Raw genomic sequence first — 18,314 nt, 5'->3', positions numbered from 1 at the left:
TTCTTGTACAGACGTATAATAAGCTGGAGGTGCATGTGCAACTACTGTATTTGTATGCCCAAGTTACAAATGAGTGCATGTCTCAATTGCAAGAGAAAGGGCATCGTGAAGACCATCTTCCTAAAATGGAGGCATATACAGAAATGGAGAAAAGAGTTGGTAATTAAATAAATATTTATGGCTCACCTTCCTGTCCGGAGTGACCTTGATGAACAGGGTTGTCTTGCGGTCCCATACTAGTTTTATTCCATTGGAAGCATCGACAATTAGGTATAGCCCAACAGAATACACCCTAAATCTGTGTGTGCTGCTAATACTCCTGGTACTGGATCTGGGAGAGAATGAATAGGTCCCATCTGCCAATTTTATTTCTTGGTCCTGGGAATAGAAAACCACATTATAAATTTCAGACGCAAGAATTAGGCAACTTTAATGCGATTTGAATTAAGAGTGCACAGGGCTTGCCTGCAGGAAGAATCTTATGGATTTGGAGCAAGTGGACAAGGTATTGCCACACAGTACGTTCTCCACGGCGATCTGGAACGTTCCATTTTGTGGACTGGTGCCACAGTAGTCCTATGAACGAAACAAAATTTCATATGTAGGGACATGTTAAATATAAAAAGATGCGGGTCTCATTATAAAGGGAGAAACAGGACCCTGCGGGGTGGGCTGGTAGGAACGAATAACCAAAGAATATAAACATAATGTATTATTACACTTGTTTAGCCAGGAAAGCCCCACCGAGTCTAAAGGTTCTTGTAGGGTCATGCCAAGTGTTTGCAGTAGGGGGCGATGTTGCTACACGGTCGGACAATATAATATATTGTAGGCTGGTCCACTTCGTTCCTACTAGTATAAAGTTCCATACCTGCACCACTACGTATTCACAGTAGTGTCCATTAAACAAGAAACTCTTTCCATCAAATGTGGTGTAATGGCCATTTCCAAATGTCTTGCAGATGGCTGCACAGTAGTTCTTGGTACAGTTCCAGAAACCATTGGAACAGTTGCTGAATGGAAATGAGAAAAGAATGCATTGTAGTAACAATCACTTACCCACAAATGCCTAACCAAGTCAACCAAGGCAGGATCACACAATTGATGTTTGGCCATTACCTATGAGGTTTAGTATTTTGGAAACACTATGGAAGACTACATTGACAGCTGCCATTATCAACATCGCAGCCCCAATGCTAATTGGTGGCCTCACACTTGACTACCGATCACTTTGCTCAGTCAGGGGGGGCATTTTAGGTATACCTTTCCCCCCCCTCCCATGCACATTTAGTGCATTTTAACCCAAGTTGAATGTAGGTTAGTAGACGAAATCGATTTTATTATTTAGGCCATGTAATGATATGGCCATAAAAATGGGTTTAAGAACCTCGATACAAAAACGGTGTTTTGAGAAGTTGAAAGTTAGAAACTTCAAATTCTAACTTTAGTAACAAGAACACATCGAGTAAAGGCTTGGGACATTTTGAAATGCAATTAGGTCTAAACCAGTAAACACCCCTCAAACCCAAGGAATCATGGCCAGTTGTAGATGTAAATGACAAAACGGCATTACATTTAGCGTTTCACAACACAAAGCAAAAAAATGTTTATTCCATAATTTCAGTAAGGCCAAATATGTCATGTTTTACTACAGCTCAATTTGGCCAAGAATGGTAATCTTGCATACACCATCCTCTCGTGGCTTTGGGTCCCATAGTAAAAACATGAATAATCTTACCATTGGTTGCAATCAACTTGGATCGAATCCCCAGGTGCATACGTAATGCCATTGTGCTGGCACGGGCAAAAACGAGGTAGGACACAGGTGCCATTGCGATTCCTCACAAGGTCCTTTGGACAAACGCAGCCTGGATAGCACCGTACGCCGAGCTGGACATGGGTATGCAAACAACAAAAATCGGGTTTGATATTCAGCACTTCAACTATACTAGCTTTTATACGAAAGTGAATTCTTGTTGAAGATATCGGTGGTCTTTCCATACCAGTCAAATGACACCACTACTAAGGTAGGTCCAAAATGGCCATGATTAAGAAAGTCCAGAAGGTTAGGTCACTACTGAATTTAATATTTGGGCACAAAAATGGCAGAGCTTAGTGCACTGCATAATTCTGCAACCAAGTTGGCCTATAGTTTGAAGTGGAATGGATGCATCTAAAATATTGGCCTCTGGAGATTGAAGGCTTAAAATGAATATCCAAGTGCAAAGTGTCAATATCAGCAATGGGTAACCCACGTGGCCAGCGGCCCCTCATGGCCACAACCCTTGGCAATAGCCTTTAAAGTGCCTCGTGACGTGCGTGCCTCCCCCAAAAGACTGCACTTGTTTAGGTCCCCAGGAGAGATGTTGTAGCGCCATACTAGCCAAAAAGCTGGCAAAGGTTTGAAGGTAGGTTTTTGCGCATGTGTAAAAAGGATATTTAAATGGCCACTTAAAGATGAGGCACCTATTTGTATGGTTAAAAACACCTGCAGTAGTAACAAGGGCAGCCAAATTAAACCAACTGTTCTAATAAGCAGACTACTTCTAGGCCACAAATGAATAATTTGGGCACAGACTTACACATGGGGGTTGCTGCAACTCGCAGGTTCTCTCACAAGCCTTCCCATAAACACCATTCTGGCCGTTGATGCAGTCGGTATAAACCATTGGGGGATTACATTCTGTTGAGAAAAAGGAGAATTAAAACGCCATGCATTTGATCATGAAAAAGCAAATGGCAGCAAATCATGAGCCCATATTATTGTATTCTCACTCCATGAAAAAGGGGAGCAAAAACCAATTAACATGAAAGCGTTCGTATTTATAAAAAACGCAAGGTAATACAAAAGTCTATTTCAACAGCCAACAATTAACACTGGGGTTGTGGGAAACGCCCCTCAGGTTGAAAGCCTCAAAATGGCTTGAAGAGCCTTTGTTAATCTACAAATTATTGAAGGGCTGCAAAATGCTGCACACTTCTGGTAAGACTTACGATAGCCCATACCTGGGTAATCTTGGCAGCGCAGTACTCCATTCTTACAATAACTGAAATGGAGGAATGCTTAGGTTAAGCATATAAATTAACATTTGCATCAACGTCAAATTATAACCCACATAAAAATGGCAGCGACACATTCTCCAGCAAACAGTAAAAGTGTATTGCCTGTGCCAATTCACATTGACGTATTGCAGGCCATAGCTAGGTTTGCTTGTAGGATGTTATGGTAATCTTAACGTACTCTCATGGCAATTTGTAGACGTGTTGTTTTAGATTAATAATGTTCTTGGCATATGTATCTTAGGACTTAAATCCAGCCACCCAAAATCGGAGTTATGAACCCTGGAGGGCAAAGCTTAAAATGGCGTTTCCCCTTGAAGTGATGCCCAATAGTCACTAAAGGGGTGTGACAATAGAAAATGGAATATTCCATGGCACATCCAGAATATAAACAAAGCCTGCAGTACAAGCAGGGCTGTTCGAGTAAAGGATAGTTACGTGGCACCTATACCAGTGCACCTCACAGGAAGCATTTTAGACGAATTGTTTGCGAAATTTCTGAAATGTACAAATTGAACACCGCCTATTACGTACACAAGCTAATTTTCATGAAGGGCATGGACGCAAGGTGAAAGCAACGTTACATAAACAATCGTATCAATTTAAAGATGGTCTACCGAGAACATTTTAAAGCTACAATGTACAGTACAAAAAGGTCAAGCTCTTTGACGATGGTAATGTATGTGTTTTTGCATACATTTATATAAATGCATGGAGTTTTTGCCCAACTACATGAGCTGCATCGTAGAGCAGCAAGGATAAAGAATTCAGAATTATAGAGTAGTGGTGTAACCTTCTCCAGTTGTACCAGCATGGGACTACAGGCAGTTGCTAGTGCAAATATGATTCAGTACAGCAATTACTCTTAACGTGGAAGAAAACCACGTTAAACTAGGCATTACTGACCATGTACAGACATTGCAGAGTCGCTGACGAAAGGCCATTATACTTGTGATGCATTTAGTTGCTATAACCACGTGACATCTTGGGTGAAGTCTGCACAAAGGACTCAAGCCAACCATTAAAAAAAATGCCTAATTGTGACGTGGAAAAATGCTAATCTCTGGGAGCAGAATACTTGGGTCGTATACCATTGAAAAATACACTTTAAACTTGAGGCCCATTTTGAAAAGGTCTTGCTGGGATTCAACCAACCATTATGGGTCTGTCTTCCCATAAGATGCCACTCATTCCCATGCCATAACCACTGCAGTCCTTCCAAATATTGGTTCAGATCTTTAAATCATTAAAATCAAACTGAAAGTGCATGCTTCATTTGGTGCAGGGCAAGAACATTATGGCCGTCGACAGTGGGACAATGGTTAAGCTTTGTACGTACCAAGACAGACCATTTATGTAGACAAATGCACCTGGTTGAATCTTCTCGCCATTCAGGAAACAGGGACAGCTAGCCACAGAAATACATTTCCCTTGGTCGTCCGCATACAGCCCCCTAGGGCACTGGCAACCTTCCACAGGCACATCAGTCACGGTGCATGCCACATCTCGGTTGCTCAGAGAGCGGCATGTTCGTTTACAGCCATCACTGGCGTAACTAAATAACTGGTTCTGTAAACACCCCACCAGTGAATCTGAAAGAGAAAGTCAGTGTCATTCCATTAGCGGTTTAAAGTCAATAGCATTTAGGCGTCAAATAAAAAGCAGGCAAGTCATGATATTTTTATGCACATGAGGAATTGCCAAAATCATAGCAGATTTGCCAGTAAAAATATGGAATACAACTGGCCTGCCGATGGTTGCCAGCCTTAAGAATATGGAAGCGTAAAAAACACTATTGTTGCAACTCTTGGAATTGCCAGGATAACACCAATTCAAAAATGTGAATCTATGGAATGCATAAGAAATGGACTAAAGATTCAGGAATTTGATGGACTGGCACGGAGTGAGGCATCTTAAAGCAATGCAAAATCCTGGGTCTTACCAAAGTGCACTCATGGCAATATTAAGGCCTCATAATTAGTGTGTTCTGTGAGTCACCATAAAAAAGTCAATTTAAGCACTTTCAAATGGACTGGAGGTTGCACACTAAACAGAATGATATTCATTTCAAATGAAATAGAAAATGGTGGGCAATTGCCCATGCGATTGAGAGCTGGTCTATTGTAGAACCCTTCATCTACCCCCAACATTCCAGACTTTTTTAATTGGAAGCGATATTCTTTGACCCCCCAAATGGTAGTTTTGAGTACAGCATTACCAGTGGCTTCCCTCCATCCACGCAGCACACGGCCTTTGGATGCACAGGCACGGGCGTAGGCAAACTGAGTCTCAGTCACACAATCGTGGCCTGCTGGGCAGCTGCACGCATCTGATATGCACCTCTGACCACACGGTAAAGGACGTAAAGCTGCAATCATGCAGTTACTGTACTTGCCCATACTATTACAGAGGGAATGGGGCCTCCAGGAGCAGTAGAGCCCCTTTCTCAGGCAGTAATTTTCAGTCCAATTTCTCCAATGGCCAGACATGCAAGGCGAGAATACAGTCTTCGACAATGAAGCGAAGTGTCGTACTCATTTATAATTCGGTGGACAAGAGGATATGAAAAATGCACCCATCACAAATTGCCATGGCATGGATTTTTAGAGCCAGGAACACATGTATTTTAAGACCTGAATATGAAGATTAAGCTTGCCAGAAACCTCTGGATTGCCACCATTAAGCAAAGGCATGTATTAGTTGCAATTAATAAGCGCATGCAATATTTTTTTAATGAAGCTCATTTAAAAAGTATTACCTTGTAGTATCTGTAGGGGTCTAGCAGGTCATGGCACTCTGCAAAGATTCCAGGTGCTCGTAAAAAGGAGCAGTCGCGCTCGGCGCTTTCCGCTGGTGAAATAGAACGTGCAAAGACTTGATTTTCTTACAATTAAGGATGGTTATTATAGGTGGTACACAAAGCAAACACCGAAACAATTTGTGTATATATATATGCATAAAGGTTTAGAAAAATTAAGGCAGATTCTGGAACTGCAATTAACCATTTGAGAAACCGATTGACATCAGGGTAAAAAATGGTGCATCATGCAAATTACTTTTTGCCCTGGGTTTGTATCCAAGCTTGGCCAGTTCATTAAAAGCCAGAAAACGCCCAATTCCAAGGCATCTTTATTATACCAAGGTTATGCACATTAAATCTTCAACAACGTGGTCCTCCTTTTATGGAACGCTAGACGTGCAAATGCATTTCTTTCACACATGCTTACAAAACAGGAAGGAATTGAAAAGCGTGAACTACCTATGGCCATGTTGAGTAGGCATGGATCTTGAACCATTGTATCAATGTCCTCACAATCAGAGCTTGCCTTCCAGGAATTGGCAAACACAACAGCTGTGCCTTCCACCAGCCCCTGGCTGGACATGAAGTCATCCGTAGCAACTCCATTGAAGTTTCCACACAGCCCTGTTACACATTTGGTGCAGATGGTAGGTCAGATAATTAAAACATGGTAAGTTTTATCCAGGTGTAATTTATGTTAATATTGTTTCAAGAAGCATTCTTACATTTGTGAAAGACATGCACAAGATTACCTTTTGTCTGGCCCCTAAATGCTTCAGGCAGTGTGATATACACTTGCATGCTGGGAGAGATCTGCACCTGCATTTTCAGGCCAAATGACGTGAACACTTGTAGGAACATTGAAGAAGTCTTATAAATGGTGATTTTGCCTGCAACATTGGAATAAACATTAGCACAACATTACAAATTTCCAAAGAGCCAAAAAGATGCAAAGAACCATAGTTCACTGGTATAGCCTTTTCATTTACCGGACTCGTGAGGTAGCGGGACAATCATTTTAGAGGACAGGATGTCACCATTGCTTTTGAATTCATAAGATATCTGGTAATGAAAAAACAACATTAGTTTCATAGTCATAGGAGGTGAAAATGCAGTTGCCGTCTGGTTGATAGTCCATGCCGTATTAAGGGCATGCAACCAAAACGTGAAAGCACGTAGACGACCATTTAAAAAAAAAAAGCTATCGATTGTTTGAATTCGCCATTATGGAGAACCATGAGAAGATTGAAACCATAAACAGTTCAAATTTGATTTTAAATAGTAGGTGCCATTAGCAAGCCTTTGTTGAAGTCCCTTAACAAGACCAGCAGGTGGCCACTGCAAGCTATTGGCATTCCTGCATGCCTTAAACGTCCTGTTATTTAGGCAACACGAATACTTTTAAACGGTGTAGCATGTTGTACATACCGATTGAGACGTCAGAGTTATGCTCTTTAAGCAAGCTCTTTCAACTGGAAATGATGAACATGGTCGGAGTAGAACTTCAATTACCCAATCAGCGCTCTGGCAAGGCAAATGTGCAAGTGCTTGCATCACTGCAAAATGGTCACTATGGACAGGCATGTCATTAAGAATTAGCAGCATATTTTGGCCTATGGCAAGAACACAATTCAAAGCTCATATTACAAAGGATTTAGGAAGCTGCTGGAAATTTCACAAGCTGAATTAGGTCGGCTTGTTATAACAATATTCTTGATCACCAAGGTGAGGGAGGCGTGCGAGCATACGAAGGAAGATTTAGGTGAAAGAACCGTTGTGAGAAGTCTTAGCTGTACCATTTATAAGCAAAAGGTGCACACAGACCATTTGACGAATTAAAAAGTTCCCATGTGCAAGATGGAGGACTTGGCATGCGCGTTACTGGAGGAAGTTAATTATTTTCCACAACTTAATGTTGGATATATATTTTTTTCTCCAACACTAAACTTGCACAAATGTATTATTTCAGTAGATACTGCAGCCGCATAAAATATCTAGCACCTGATGAACAAATGCTAAAACAATGGAAGTAATGTTTTACTTGGTGGAAACCTTACAATTTCAGATTAGCTAAGCAACAACTTTTCCACAGCAACTGCCTAGGAAGTCAATTTAGGCTGGTGAAAACTGAAGGCGTTTATTTTGAATGAGCACGTGGAATTGTTATTTTAGAAAAGGATTGTTCTTGCCAACCCTTGTGCAAATGCTCGACAGCAAGAATTCGTACAACAAACAACAGTACCATGGAAAGGTAGTAATAGCAGTTTCCATTGAAGATGAAAGACTTGTGGTCAAACGTGATGAAGTTGGAGCCACCCTCCAGGGAGCAACCATCGGCACACTGCAGGGCATTACAGCTCCATTGGCCAGCCTTGCACACACTGCAATAGGATGCCATGAGTTGTGGCAACAATTTGATTAAACAAATTCGTATTCCACATCATTGGTTTATAAAACGCCAGACCAATCTAGATGTCAAACGTGTTCCCTGCTTAGCAAGGCAAGTACTTGGTTTAAAAAAACTAGTTAGGTGGTGTCCCACAAAAGGAAGTTTAAAACGCACCAGCTTCGACAACCCTGTTGAGAAATGGCACCAGGGCTGTACGCGTTTCCATTCAGAGTGCAGTTGCACTCGCTCAGCAACACGCAGGTAGTCCCATTGCTCACGTTTAGCACAGAGCCTGCAAAATAAGGCGATGTTTAAATCGTTTGTAACATGTCACCATTAGGACACCAAACAGTGAATCAAGCTAAAAGAATAAGCAGTCCATGGAGACGGGGGTAGATTTTAGGTTGCAGTTGAGGAGCTAAAAAATACGAGAAAAGCAGATGGCATGGTACACAAGATGGAGAGAAGGCAAAGACGGCAAGTTAAAGGATCCATATCCGACCAGGGAAGGGAGCTCACCGTCTTGTTGCAAACCAGGTGGCAAGGGAATTTAATAAAAGGGTGTGGTTAAAGATCAGACTTTTGATTTTACATGGTTGAACAGAAAAGTGTTGACATTTGGAAAAACTAAAAGTTAAGCCATTTGTATGCAACCAAAAACAAACCACTATTCATGGATACATCCTTATAAATAAAGTTAAACAGCAATTAAAGTATAACACCATACAGAAAGGAGATGTCCGTTTTATCAGCTCTTTAACATAAAACGAATATTAGAAAAGTTTTGCTACCAGCAAGCATTTGAAACAGTATAGCAAATGGAGAAAGATGCCAATGTCTACCATAACCCAACCACATGCGGTTCACTGTAAAAAAAAAAAATATCGAATCATAATTTTAATATTGCAGGCTCATGGCTCACCAGGTGGACAAAAACAGCCAGGTACACAACCCTGGCACATGGGCTGGAAGGGGTTGGCACAGGTCTGTGGGCAGGTGGAGCCACACTCCTCGTATACAAGGTCACCAGGACAATCCTGGGGAGCTTTGGGCACAAAAGACAAGGCAGTGTGCATTAGTCATAAGCAGCAGATGGCATGTCAAAACCAGAATGCTATACAGGTTTTACAGGATTCATGTCAAGGTTCGCACTTGCAGCATTACCTTTGAATAGGCCAAAGTTGAGACTTGAATACAACTAGGACATGTTATATGCATCATGAGAGGTTAAATATCCCCATGACGTAACGGGGGGTGAATGATAATACATAATTTGCATTTCTCACTGGTTATTTATCTGAAGGCACTATAGACTTCCCCCACCCCCCCCCCCAGGAACGTTTACGTACCACAGAGGTTCGACGTGCGCCAGGAGGCCAAAGTGGCACCTCCGATGATGCACTCGAGTGAGAAGGCGGTGAGCGAGGGGCAGCCACACATGGTTTGGTTTTCGCAATGACATTGCTCGTGCATACACATAGCCACGAAGCCAGATGCAGGCACGTCACATGGACCCATGCGCTGTATTGCCAAACTGCAGGTGCTCCACATCTGTGGTAAAGTCCAGACAAAACAAATTTATACATAGGTGTAGCCCAATGGTTAGACTTACAAAAATTCGTTATTACATGCATTATAAGTGCATTTCGGTTTGGTTTGCTTACTATATTGCTAAAAATAGTGTTATATTCTTTGGAAACCAAATGCATGCAAATAAAACAGTGTTATTTGTTTATGTGCATCTTATGGTTTAAGGCCACTTTTCCTTGCCAAGCAGCTTGGGTCAATCTTCTGTACATGCCACCAAGCGTTGAAAACGCACAACTGTTGGTAGTACCAACTACCTGTTGAGTACCAACAGGTAGGAGGCAGACGCGGCAACTGCTCCTCCCAGAAACCAAAGCATGTAATCACGATATGCGTCAGTTTCTGGTTTGTAAAATAAGTACACCACTTGTTTTTAGCGGTTTCATTCTCCACGTTGATGCAAAGTCTACGGTTGTAGGGTTGGAAAGAATAAGTCGCAGGTTTTGTAAATCTTAGGAATGTATGTAACATTCTGGAGCCTGATGGGAAAAACAGGACCCTGCGGGGTGGGCGGGTAGGAACGAATAACCAAAGAATAGAAACATAATGTATTATTGCACTTGTTTAGCCAGGAAAGCCCCACTGAGTCTAAAGGTTTTTGGAGGGTCCTTCCAAGTGTTTGCAGTAGGGGGCGATGTTGCTACACCTAATCGGACGATACGAAGGGAGAGTTTGAGGCCTAGCTATAGGCTTTAGGGCGCTGTGAGTTAATTTTTAATTGAAATGTTTTAATTATTAATGTATAATTTAAATGTTTTAATTATTAATGTTAAAGCTTTAAATGTAAATGTTTCTATTCTAAAACATCAGGGAATGTAACATTGTTAAACATTAACTCCCTTTCACACACACGGGGGTACGATACGAAGGGAGACTTTGAGGCCTAGTTCTAGGCCTTAGGCCTAGCTGTAGGGCGCTGCGAGTTTTTTTATTTAATTTCAAAGTTAATTAAAAGCCGAGGGAATGTTACACTTGTTTAGCCAGGAAAGCCTCAGAGTCTAAAGGTTTTTGTAGGGTCATGCCAAGTGTTTTCAGTAGGGGGCGATGTTGCGACACATAATCGGACATCGGATGGACGGACGGACGAATTAATCTATTGTAGGCTGGTCCACTTCGTTCCTACCAGTATAAAGTGGATACTCCACAGTCAGGTTTCAACAAGGCAACCCTCAAAGTTATGCCCCTACATTGAATATCCGTCCGACTTTGGGGAGGGGGGGTACACTGGGCAACTCACCCAAGGTTTGGAACACGCTGTACTCTTCACCTCACACTCCTGGTTCAGTCTCTGCGGGTACTCGTATGCCTCCAAGTCAATATTCTCTGCACACAGAAGCATTGCATTTACACTAAACCTTGAATATACATTAGCCATGCTGCCCCCATGCAGTGGATTAACCACAGCCGACAGATACTTTCAGGTGCAAGTTCAGTGTTCAAACATGAAAGGGCCATTATGTGCAGTAGATATGAAATTGGATATTTGAATATTACCATAATTAGCACTCAGCTCTTTTTGACCATCAAAGTTTCCGCAAAGTCCACACATGCCATCACGAGCACCTCTGCCAACCACCACCTAAGGCACATGGTCGGTCAGTTCACAACAGAAATTGAGCAAAAGATCGTGAAAATGAATGCCAGGGGCGCCAGTTGAAAAGGTGGTTCAGAACCATCACAAAACCACCACATACCAACAAGACGTCTTGGGCCCAGATAATCTTTATACCAGGATTGCGTAGGGTGATCTTGAGTCCCATCCCAAACCGAGTGATGTGTAGCCGAGTGTTGATGTAAGGCACCACCACGCTGGTAAAATATTAAATAGTGATTTCCAGGACATGGAAAAAAGGCGTTTAAAAGTTAAAGTACACAAAAGAGCATGGGTGAATTATTCCAACAGGAGTACATAGTATTATCATGAAATGCATTGGACACTGGTAGAAGAGTTAAAACAATGCAGTTGCTGTATATTAGTTAAGAGTAAAAGACTGCACGATGTTTTATGCAGGACAATTACACCAAACCACATACATCATTGGCAGCCTATGAGCCCGTCAAGTTCAATTCCAATATCATTTCAAGGTTTCAACTTCCCCTCCCTCACCTTTGTTGTCCAAGCGATAAGATTCCATCAGATATCTTCACCACATCAGATTCGGTTTGGATCAAAATGCTAAGGTAGGCCCCATTGACGCGCGTCACCACAACATTCAACTCCTGGAATGGCGACCGGCAATCCCGGGCAAACGTATAAGAGCAGTTGGACTTCAGTTGAAAGAAGGATCCATCAAAGGTCTTCACAAAGCCATCTCCCCACGTGCTGCACACACCCTCTGAAGAACCAAAACATGCGTGGTATAGTACAGGAAATCGGATCTCAATTTAGCCGTAGTTTTCCCTCCGCTTCTTTGTAGCGAAAATAACAGAATTGGGCAAAACCGTCATTGGTTAAGACTTCCCTGCACACAAGAGTCAATCCTGCGAATCAATTATTCATTTTCTGTACCGATCACTTGGTATCCTGAAGTCACCACGTACATCTGGTGTTACACAAATTAATGTTTAAGGTAACGGACTTGTTAAATGCATGTCTCTTTGCAAAGGAACTACAAATTGAAACATGACAAATGGGTCGGCACAAAGGGAACCAATATGTATTTTTAAAACGTCAGTATTATAATTAACAGGCATGGTCGATACACCCCATTTAAGACAAAATAAAGTTTGCCACCTTCATCAAAAACGAGCACGCATTTCCATTGGGCGATTAAATGCATTTCCATGGCTAAGTGTTAAACTCAAATTGCACCAATTTTCATGTCAAACGGAATGGTAGGTGGCGTGATGCAGGTTTGACGAAGATTCCAGCTGGGAAAAGGGGTGCTTAATAAACATACCAAAGAGTAGGGCCTCAATGCAAGATCACGCTACTGTAGTGGATAGGTGAAGTCTTGTACTCTTAAAGTAGGGAGTTAGCATATGCTCAAAAAAGCCGTATTTTTTGGGCAGTAAATGTGCCGAAAATTGGGGTTTGTGGAGATAGCACTCAGGGTGGGTTTGAGCGATAGAAAAACGCTTTACAAAGAACAGACAGCAACTACTTTAAAAATGGTAGGCACTTCAGACCAGAATAACCTGCAGTGGGATCAGTTAGACTTTAATAAAGCAATTAATTTACATAGCATGTAGGAGTAGGTGCATGTAGAGGACACCAAATAAATGGATGGGGCAAGCCACGTCCTTTTGGCCTTGAAACTTTGCCAGTTCATGCAATCTAACCTTGTGGCATTGTGTTTCACGTGCTAACTTACCATTTGGAAGCACAGTCTCGTGGTCTGGAGGGTCTGCCGTGATCACCATCAGCGTCGCTGTGTCACGTGGATAAAAAAGAAAGGACCACATTTCACGCAACTATTTGTACAAAAAAATGTAACAGCCAATTTTCAGGCCACTTTAGACGTGTACAATACATGGTAATGTTAACGTGGGGTTGATCAGGTGGGTGGGCAAGTGCAGGGACCATGCATCAGCATTACCAAGAAAACGGCACCAGCTACCCACATACGCTCAAGTTAACGTGTCAGGGTTGCGTGCTAACGTGGTGTTGCAAGTATTCGATAGTACAGATTAATCGATTATCCGCGTGAGGTTGATCCAATTAGCAGATTAACACCACCTTCGATTGACGCGACTTTGATTTTTCCTTAAACCCAAATTAATAATCTAAATAAGTTACATTTTTTTTAATTTTACACGCAAGTGTGATAGGCCATGAGTCAGAGGTGGGACAAAGTCATTGTTATGCAAGTCCAAGTCGAGTCGCAAGTCATCAAATTCATGACTCGAGTCTGACTCGAGTCCAAGTCACATGACTCGAGTCCACACCTCTGCCATGAGTTGCCACCAAGCAAACTTAGTTGTCAGGTTCGATATTCAGCCATGCATGAAAGGCAGTCAAACTACTTGAATGTCTTTTTAAAAAAAGGAGAAAAAGACATCCGTTGCATATATAAATAGTGGTAGCCACTCTAGTAATTACAACTTGTACACGGTAATATAAAGCCCTTTATCTCTCGTCTCAAAAGCCTCTAGGGTACTTCCCAACAAAGTGGAAATTCTGGTACATTAGGAGATAACTTTTAGGACAAACAGGATATAAAAAGTGGGCGGTTTCCCATGGGTACGTCATTAAATATAAGCTTTTGCGGGAAACACATTGGAGTAGTTAGTGTCTGATCGTAGATAAACATTAAAAATCATATCAGGTTAACAATTCTATTTTTTTTTACGTTTGTCAGGCGAAGAAGACCAGCTTCATGCACCAATACTTAGCTAAACCACGACACTTTTACCCACCTGCACAAACCAGGGCACACAGCCCTGCCCAATTCTTCATCATATCCACTATTGAGGTCGGGGATAGGAGGCCAAGCAAATGCCATCCCTATTTATAATAAAGGCTTGCGTGCAGATTGCTAATTGCCAATTAGATAAGTGCATGAGAGTAAAATTACATTATACCTTATCTGGTGCCTTATCAAAACTAACAATAGAATTGTCCATGAGCATACATGTTTTGCGCATGCTTTATCGTTATGCAAATTAGTCTCGTTTATATTGATTCGTGGAAGGAAATCGATATCCAGTGAACAGATATTGGGTCATTGCTCCAACAGTTCCCACCACATTCAAACGTTGGCCCGACGTTGCACGTCGACTAATTTTTAGATCCAGTGTCGTTTGTACGGCTTTCACCATTACCTTAGCCTGAGTGTAACATGTCACTTGCATATATAAGTCGCATACAGTGAAAAACATCGATTCCAATCGGCGAATTCTCCCATGTTTCATGGGACAAGAATCGATCTTAATGAGATGCATCTGTATACCCATTTTAATTCTGCGTGTGATTTTTATTTCCTGCCAGCATAATGTCTGCTGTTTATTGTATTGCTGACTGCGCACAGCTGAAATTAATTTCAAGTCCTCTACATTCTGACTGCATTCCTTAAACACTTAATTGAACGTTACCCGGTACAGTACATGAATTAAAAACAAAGTTTAGACTGCATTTTTCTAGGACTCATGATGGCACCCATTCCTGATAATTTGGTCCATTGTGCGTTAATAATCATAATATCACATTTCAATACCAATAGTTTCCTCAGCACTGGGATACAAATACCATCTAGGGTATTTGGTATATGGGAGAAAATCGGGAGTACGTAGCGAAAACCCACCACGCACAGGAAGGATTACACTCAACACTGCCATCTCCTGGCCAACTGGCAGACCCACGCCTACAACACGAGTGGGTGACCCATCTGAGAACATGGCTCTAGTTGTGCAGATATCAGAATGCTGAGCTGGTGTCAATGAAATCCTGGGATTGAATCTGGGAAGCTAAATTAAACGAATCGTATATGTCTAGTCACGAATGACTTCACAAATAATCCCCTTGTAATAATTAGACAAAATGAACACTTTCGTAATAACTATTGGTTTGACTGGCATATAACACCAGGCTAATACCAAAGTGTGTGGGAAAGCATATTTCTCATTGTGTAGAAGATAACATGGTTACTTTATTGGTTATTGAAAAGTTCTGTGACAATATCTTGCACAGCCATTCTCAAAAATATGGGGTTATTCTGCTCTGTGATGTTTTTAAGTATGATGTATTGAGTCATATTTAAATTGAATTGTGTTGTCAATTCTCAAGCATAGTAAAATGCAAATGCAATGTATGCACTACATGTAATAGCATTTTGCCAAATACTGTACAGCATGTTTCATATCTTGCACTTTACATCACATACTTTCAGCATTACGATTGCTTCTGAATAATCTTTCATGGCAGAGTATTCAAAACACAAATATAGGTCCTTGACCAATAAATAAAAAAAGGTAACATTTGCCTTTTCACATAAAGATAATTCCCCAATTAGTTTTTTTTTCATATTAATTGGAATGCATGTCTAAAAACAGAAAGAACACCAACATTTATGCGTCGCATTTTCTAATCAAAGGAAACACAAATTACAATGCAAGTATGCAACTTAATAAGGTTTATTTATAGAATTGCAGGCACGAACACCAACATTTGTCTTTGTGTTACATTTTCACGATGTTGTTTATGCTCACAATTGTTTACGTAAAATGTACCGTCATTGCCAAGTAAAACATTCAAAAAAAGATACACTTCTGACTCCTCTTCCTGCAGACTCAACACATGAAAAGCTGTCTTTGGCAAATCTGTCCCTAACCTGAAACTACAACCCCTAAAGCTAATGCTAACTCTTCATTGAAACAAAACAAAAAATATCCCCAAGTAGGAACTGGAAAGGACCACTTATGAGTACGTGCAAAGATCTGTAATCATATGAAAATCGGATCTACGAGCTACAGTAGTGCCAGCGACTCGGTTTATTTACCCGCATCTGTAGTGATGAGTAATTCCCTTATTTCTACAGTATCACGCCCAAATAAAAAGTGGCATCCTTCAAATGAAAGGAGCATGACCTGGAGTTTGTGAAACTGTATTAGATCAAATCAGTCAATTTTGATGAATGTACATGGGGTACGCATAAATGTTGACCTCACTTGGGAGTGGCATTGCCACCTGGTCCACGTTTGACCCAGATAGTCAGAGAATTAGAATCTATGGGCGGCAGGATTTCATTTCTACCAAGATCTCGTGGCATTGTGTGGAACTTTATTACACTATACAGTAGCATAGTGTGTATAGACCTAGGTGGACCGAGAAATGTCTGGGCTCAGTCTGTGGAAAATGTGGTAACCCTATTTGGTTATTGGCCTCACATTTCCATGATACTCTGAGGTTGTACTGTCAAGTTTTATTGTAAATTTTTTTTTAAATCATGGAAACATCACAATATCTTGTGATGTAGTTTATTGAGACACAATATAAATTCTAATTGTAGTATTGAGATTGTACAGTATTGTATCATAAACCGTAATTAAAAAGGCACGTTTCATATTTGATCAACAGCATTGGGGTTAAGTATAGTCAGATAGTATAGTGAGATAGGCTTGTGTGTTGACATACAATATAGAGCAAATGAATATATAGTGAATTAATATAGAACTGCTTATTGAAGTATTATGCATAGTAAAGATACTACATTTGATAACACGTATTAATATTTCATTTTATCTTCTGAATAGAGTACGGTCTTCATTGTCATGTTCTGTACAAATCTATTTCCTGCATGGCTATTTGCAGAGCTTGCACTCACACGATTTAATATACGTGTACTGAATGGGTGTTTTAACGCCTTTGCAATCCAGCACAGCCGTGCGTTCCTCCGTCGCTTCGGGCTTGCAGCAGTCACACGTGGATGCCATGTTCATGGTGTTCATGTCGAAGCTGTAGAAAGGGATAGGTTTTTAATACAAAATATCCAGATCCAGTCTCTACCGTATGGAGAAATGTCAACAATGTCACTGTATACTCTTCGGTTCTTTCGGTAAAGTCACGTAGGTGACAAAATACAAATAAGAAATAAAAAATAGAAATGATCAAATTAAATCACGACGTTTCGGAAGCAACACAAGTTTCCGTCATCAGGTGGGACAACCACAGCAAAAAACAATGATTCTTATTTTTTCACCTACGTGACTTTACTGAAAGAACCAAAGATTATGGATCCTTGCAGTCACTAAAAGTTCAAATCTAGAATGTCACTGTAATAGCGTAACAAACCAAGTAAACAGTAGACAATATGTATTTGCGCTCTATATTTTGTTGAAATCACATTTGCTGATTTAATTTGTATTTGAACAGAGAATTGTATTGTTAAACATTGAAGAGGGAAAACCATGGCAACTCACAAGAAATGTAGTTTGGAAATCCCTGTCTTAAAGAAGACACAGTAACTTTTATAACTTGGAATTTTATTATGCAGCATAATTAGATATAAATCTAATACACAAATTGGAAGATAACAGTAAAACAAATTCAGATTGTGGTCAATCTGACAATTTTAATTCTCAAATAGCTGGAATATGTCAAATGAATAGCAATACCAAATTGAATACGATGGGGGTTTTTTTGGTGACAAGGCTAAGAACATCAACTGACGACACTTTAAGATCCCTTTTTAATCACGGACGGCTGCTTGAATTCCAGCACAGGATCTCAGAGGTGCAAATTTATTGTTCTGAATTTTTAGCCAACCAGCCACCTATTGATGGTCCTATTATTTACAAAATTCTAGGTTCTTTCATTTCGCCATTCACTTGGCAGAATAAAGAGGGCGTTGATTGTTCCCAGTGACACGATAATAATGGGTCAATGCAAATCTATAGGTCTAATGCTAATCTATGGTTTCTCTATCAGTCACCTTTATACACACTATATAAGTCTATAGATTAAATGTTTCCATGGGCCATGTATATGTCTATGGGTCCAATAAGAGTGTATGTTTTCGAGGTTAATATGTAGGTATACTT

At 40.7% G+C, this 18,314-nt stretch overlaps 1 protein-coding gene across 1 annotated transcript in view; it reads right to left on the bottom strand.

The window, feature by feature from the left end:
* Positions 1–16,010, bottom strand: part of LOC144933983 (mucin-5B-like) — a 31,158-nt gene extending 15,148 nt beyond the window's left edge. Inside the window, exons 1-24 of the mRNA XM_078859379.1 lie at positions 16,005–16,010; positions 14,196–14,283; positions 13,151–13,207; positions 11,944–12,172; positions 11,531–11,645; positions 11,331–11,415; positions 11,074–11,159; positions 9,599–9,800; positions 9,172–9,294; positions 8,424–8,541; positions 8,103–8,241; positions 7,289–7,384; positions 6,850–6,922; positions 6,613–6,750; positions 6,320–6,484; positions 5,819–5,910; positions 5,279–5,402; positions 4,400–4,652; positions 3,007–3,047; positions 2,583–2,683; positions 1,739–1,890; positions 872–1,013; positions 466–576; positions 187–378 (exon numbers count right to left, since the gene is read on the bottom strand). Coding sequence (XP_078715505.1) covers positions 187–378; positions 466–576; positions 872–1,013; positions 1,739–1,890; positions 2,583–2,683; positions 3,007–3,047; positions 4,400–4,652; positions 5,279–5,402; positions 5,819–5,910; positions 6,320–6,484; positions 6,613–6,750; positions 6,850–6,922; positions 7,289–7,384; positions 8,103–8,241; positions 8,424–8,541; positions 9,172–9,294; positions 9,599–9,800; positions 11,074–11,159; positions 11,331–11,415; positions 11,531–11,645; positions 11,944–12,172; positions 13,151–13,207; positions 14,196–14,283; positions 16,005–16,010 — 2,928 coding nt within the window. The remainder of the gene's footprint in view (positions 1–186; positions 379–465; positions 577–871; positions 1,014–1,738; positions 1,891–2,582; positions 2,684–3,006; positions 3,048–4,399; positions 4,653–5,278; positions 5,403–5,818; positions 5,911–6,319; positions 6,485–6,612; positions 6,751–6,849; positions 6,923–7,288; positions 7,385–8,102; positions 8,242–8,423; positions 8,542–9,171; positions 9,295–9,598; positions 9,801–11,073; positions 11,160–11,330; positions 11,416–11,530; positions 11,646–11,943; positions 12,173–13,150; positions 13,208–14,195; positions 14,284–16,004) is intronic.
* Between the last annotated feature and the right edge of the window lie 2,304 nt (positions 16,011–18,314).

This window comes from Lampetra fluviatilis, chromosome 8 (genome assembly GCF_964198595.1).
Source record: "Lampetra fluviatilis chromosome 8, kcLamFluv1.1, whole genome shotgun sequence".
Lineage (NCBI taxonomy): Eukaryota > Metazoa > Chordata > Hyperoartia > Petromyzontiformes > Petromyzontidae > Lampetra > Lampetra fluviatilis.
This window is presented reverse-complemented; position numbering and strand designations above follow the sequence as displayed.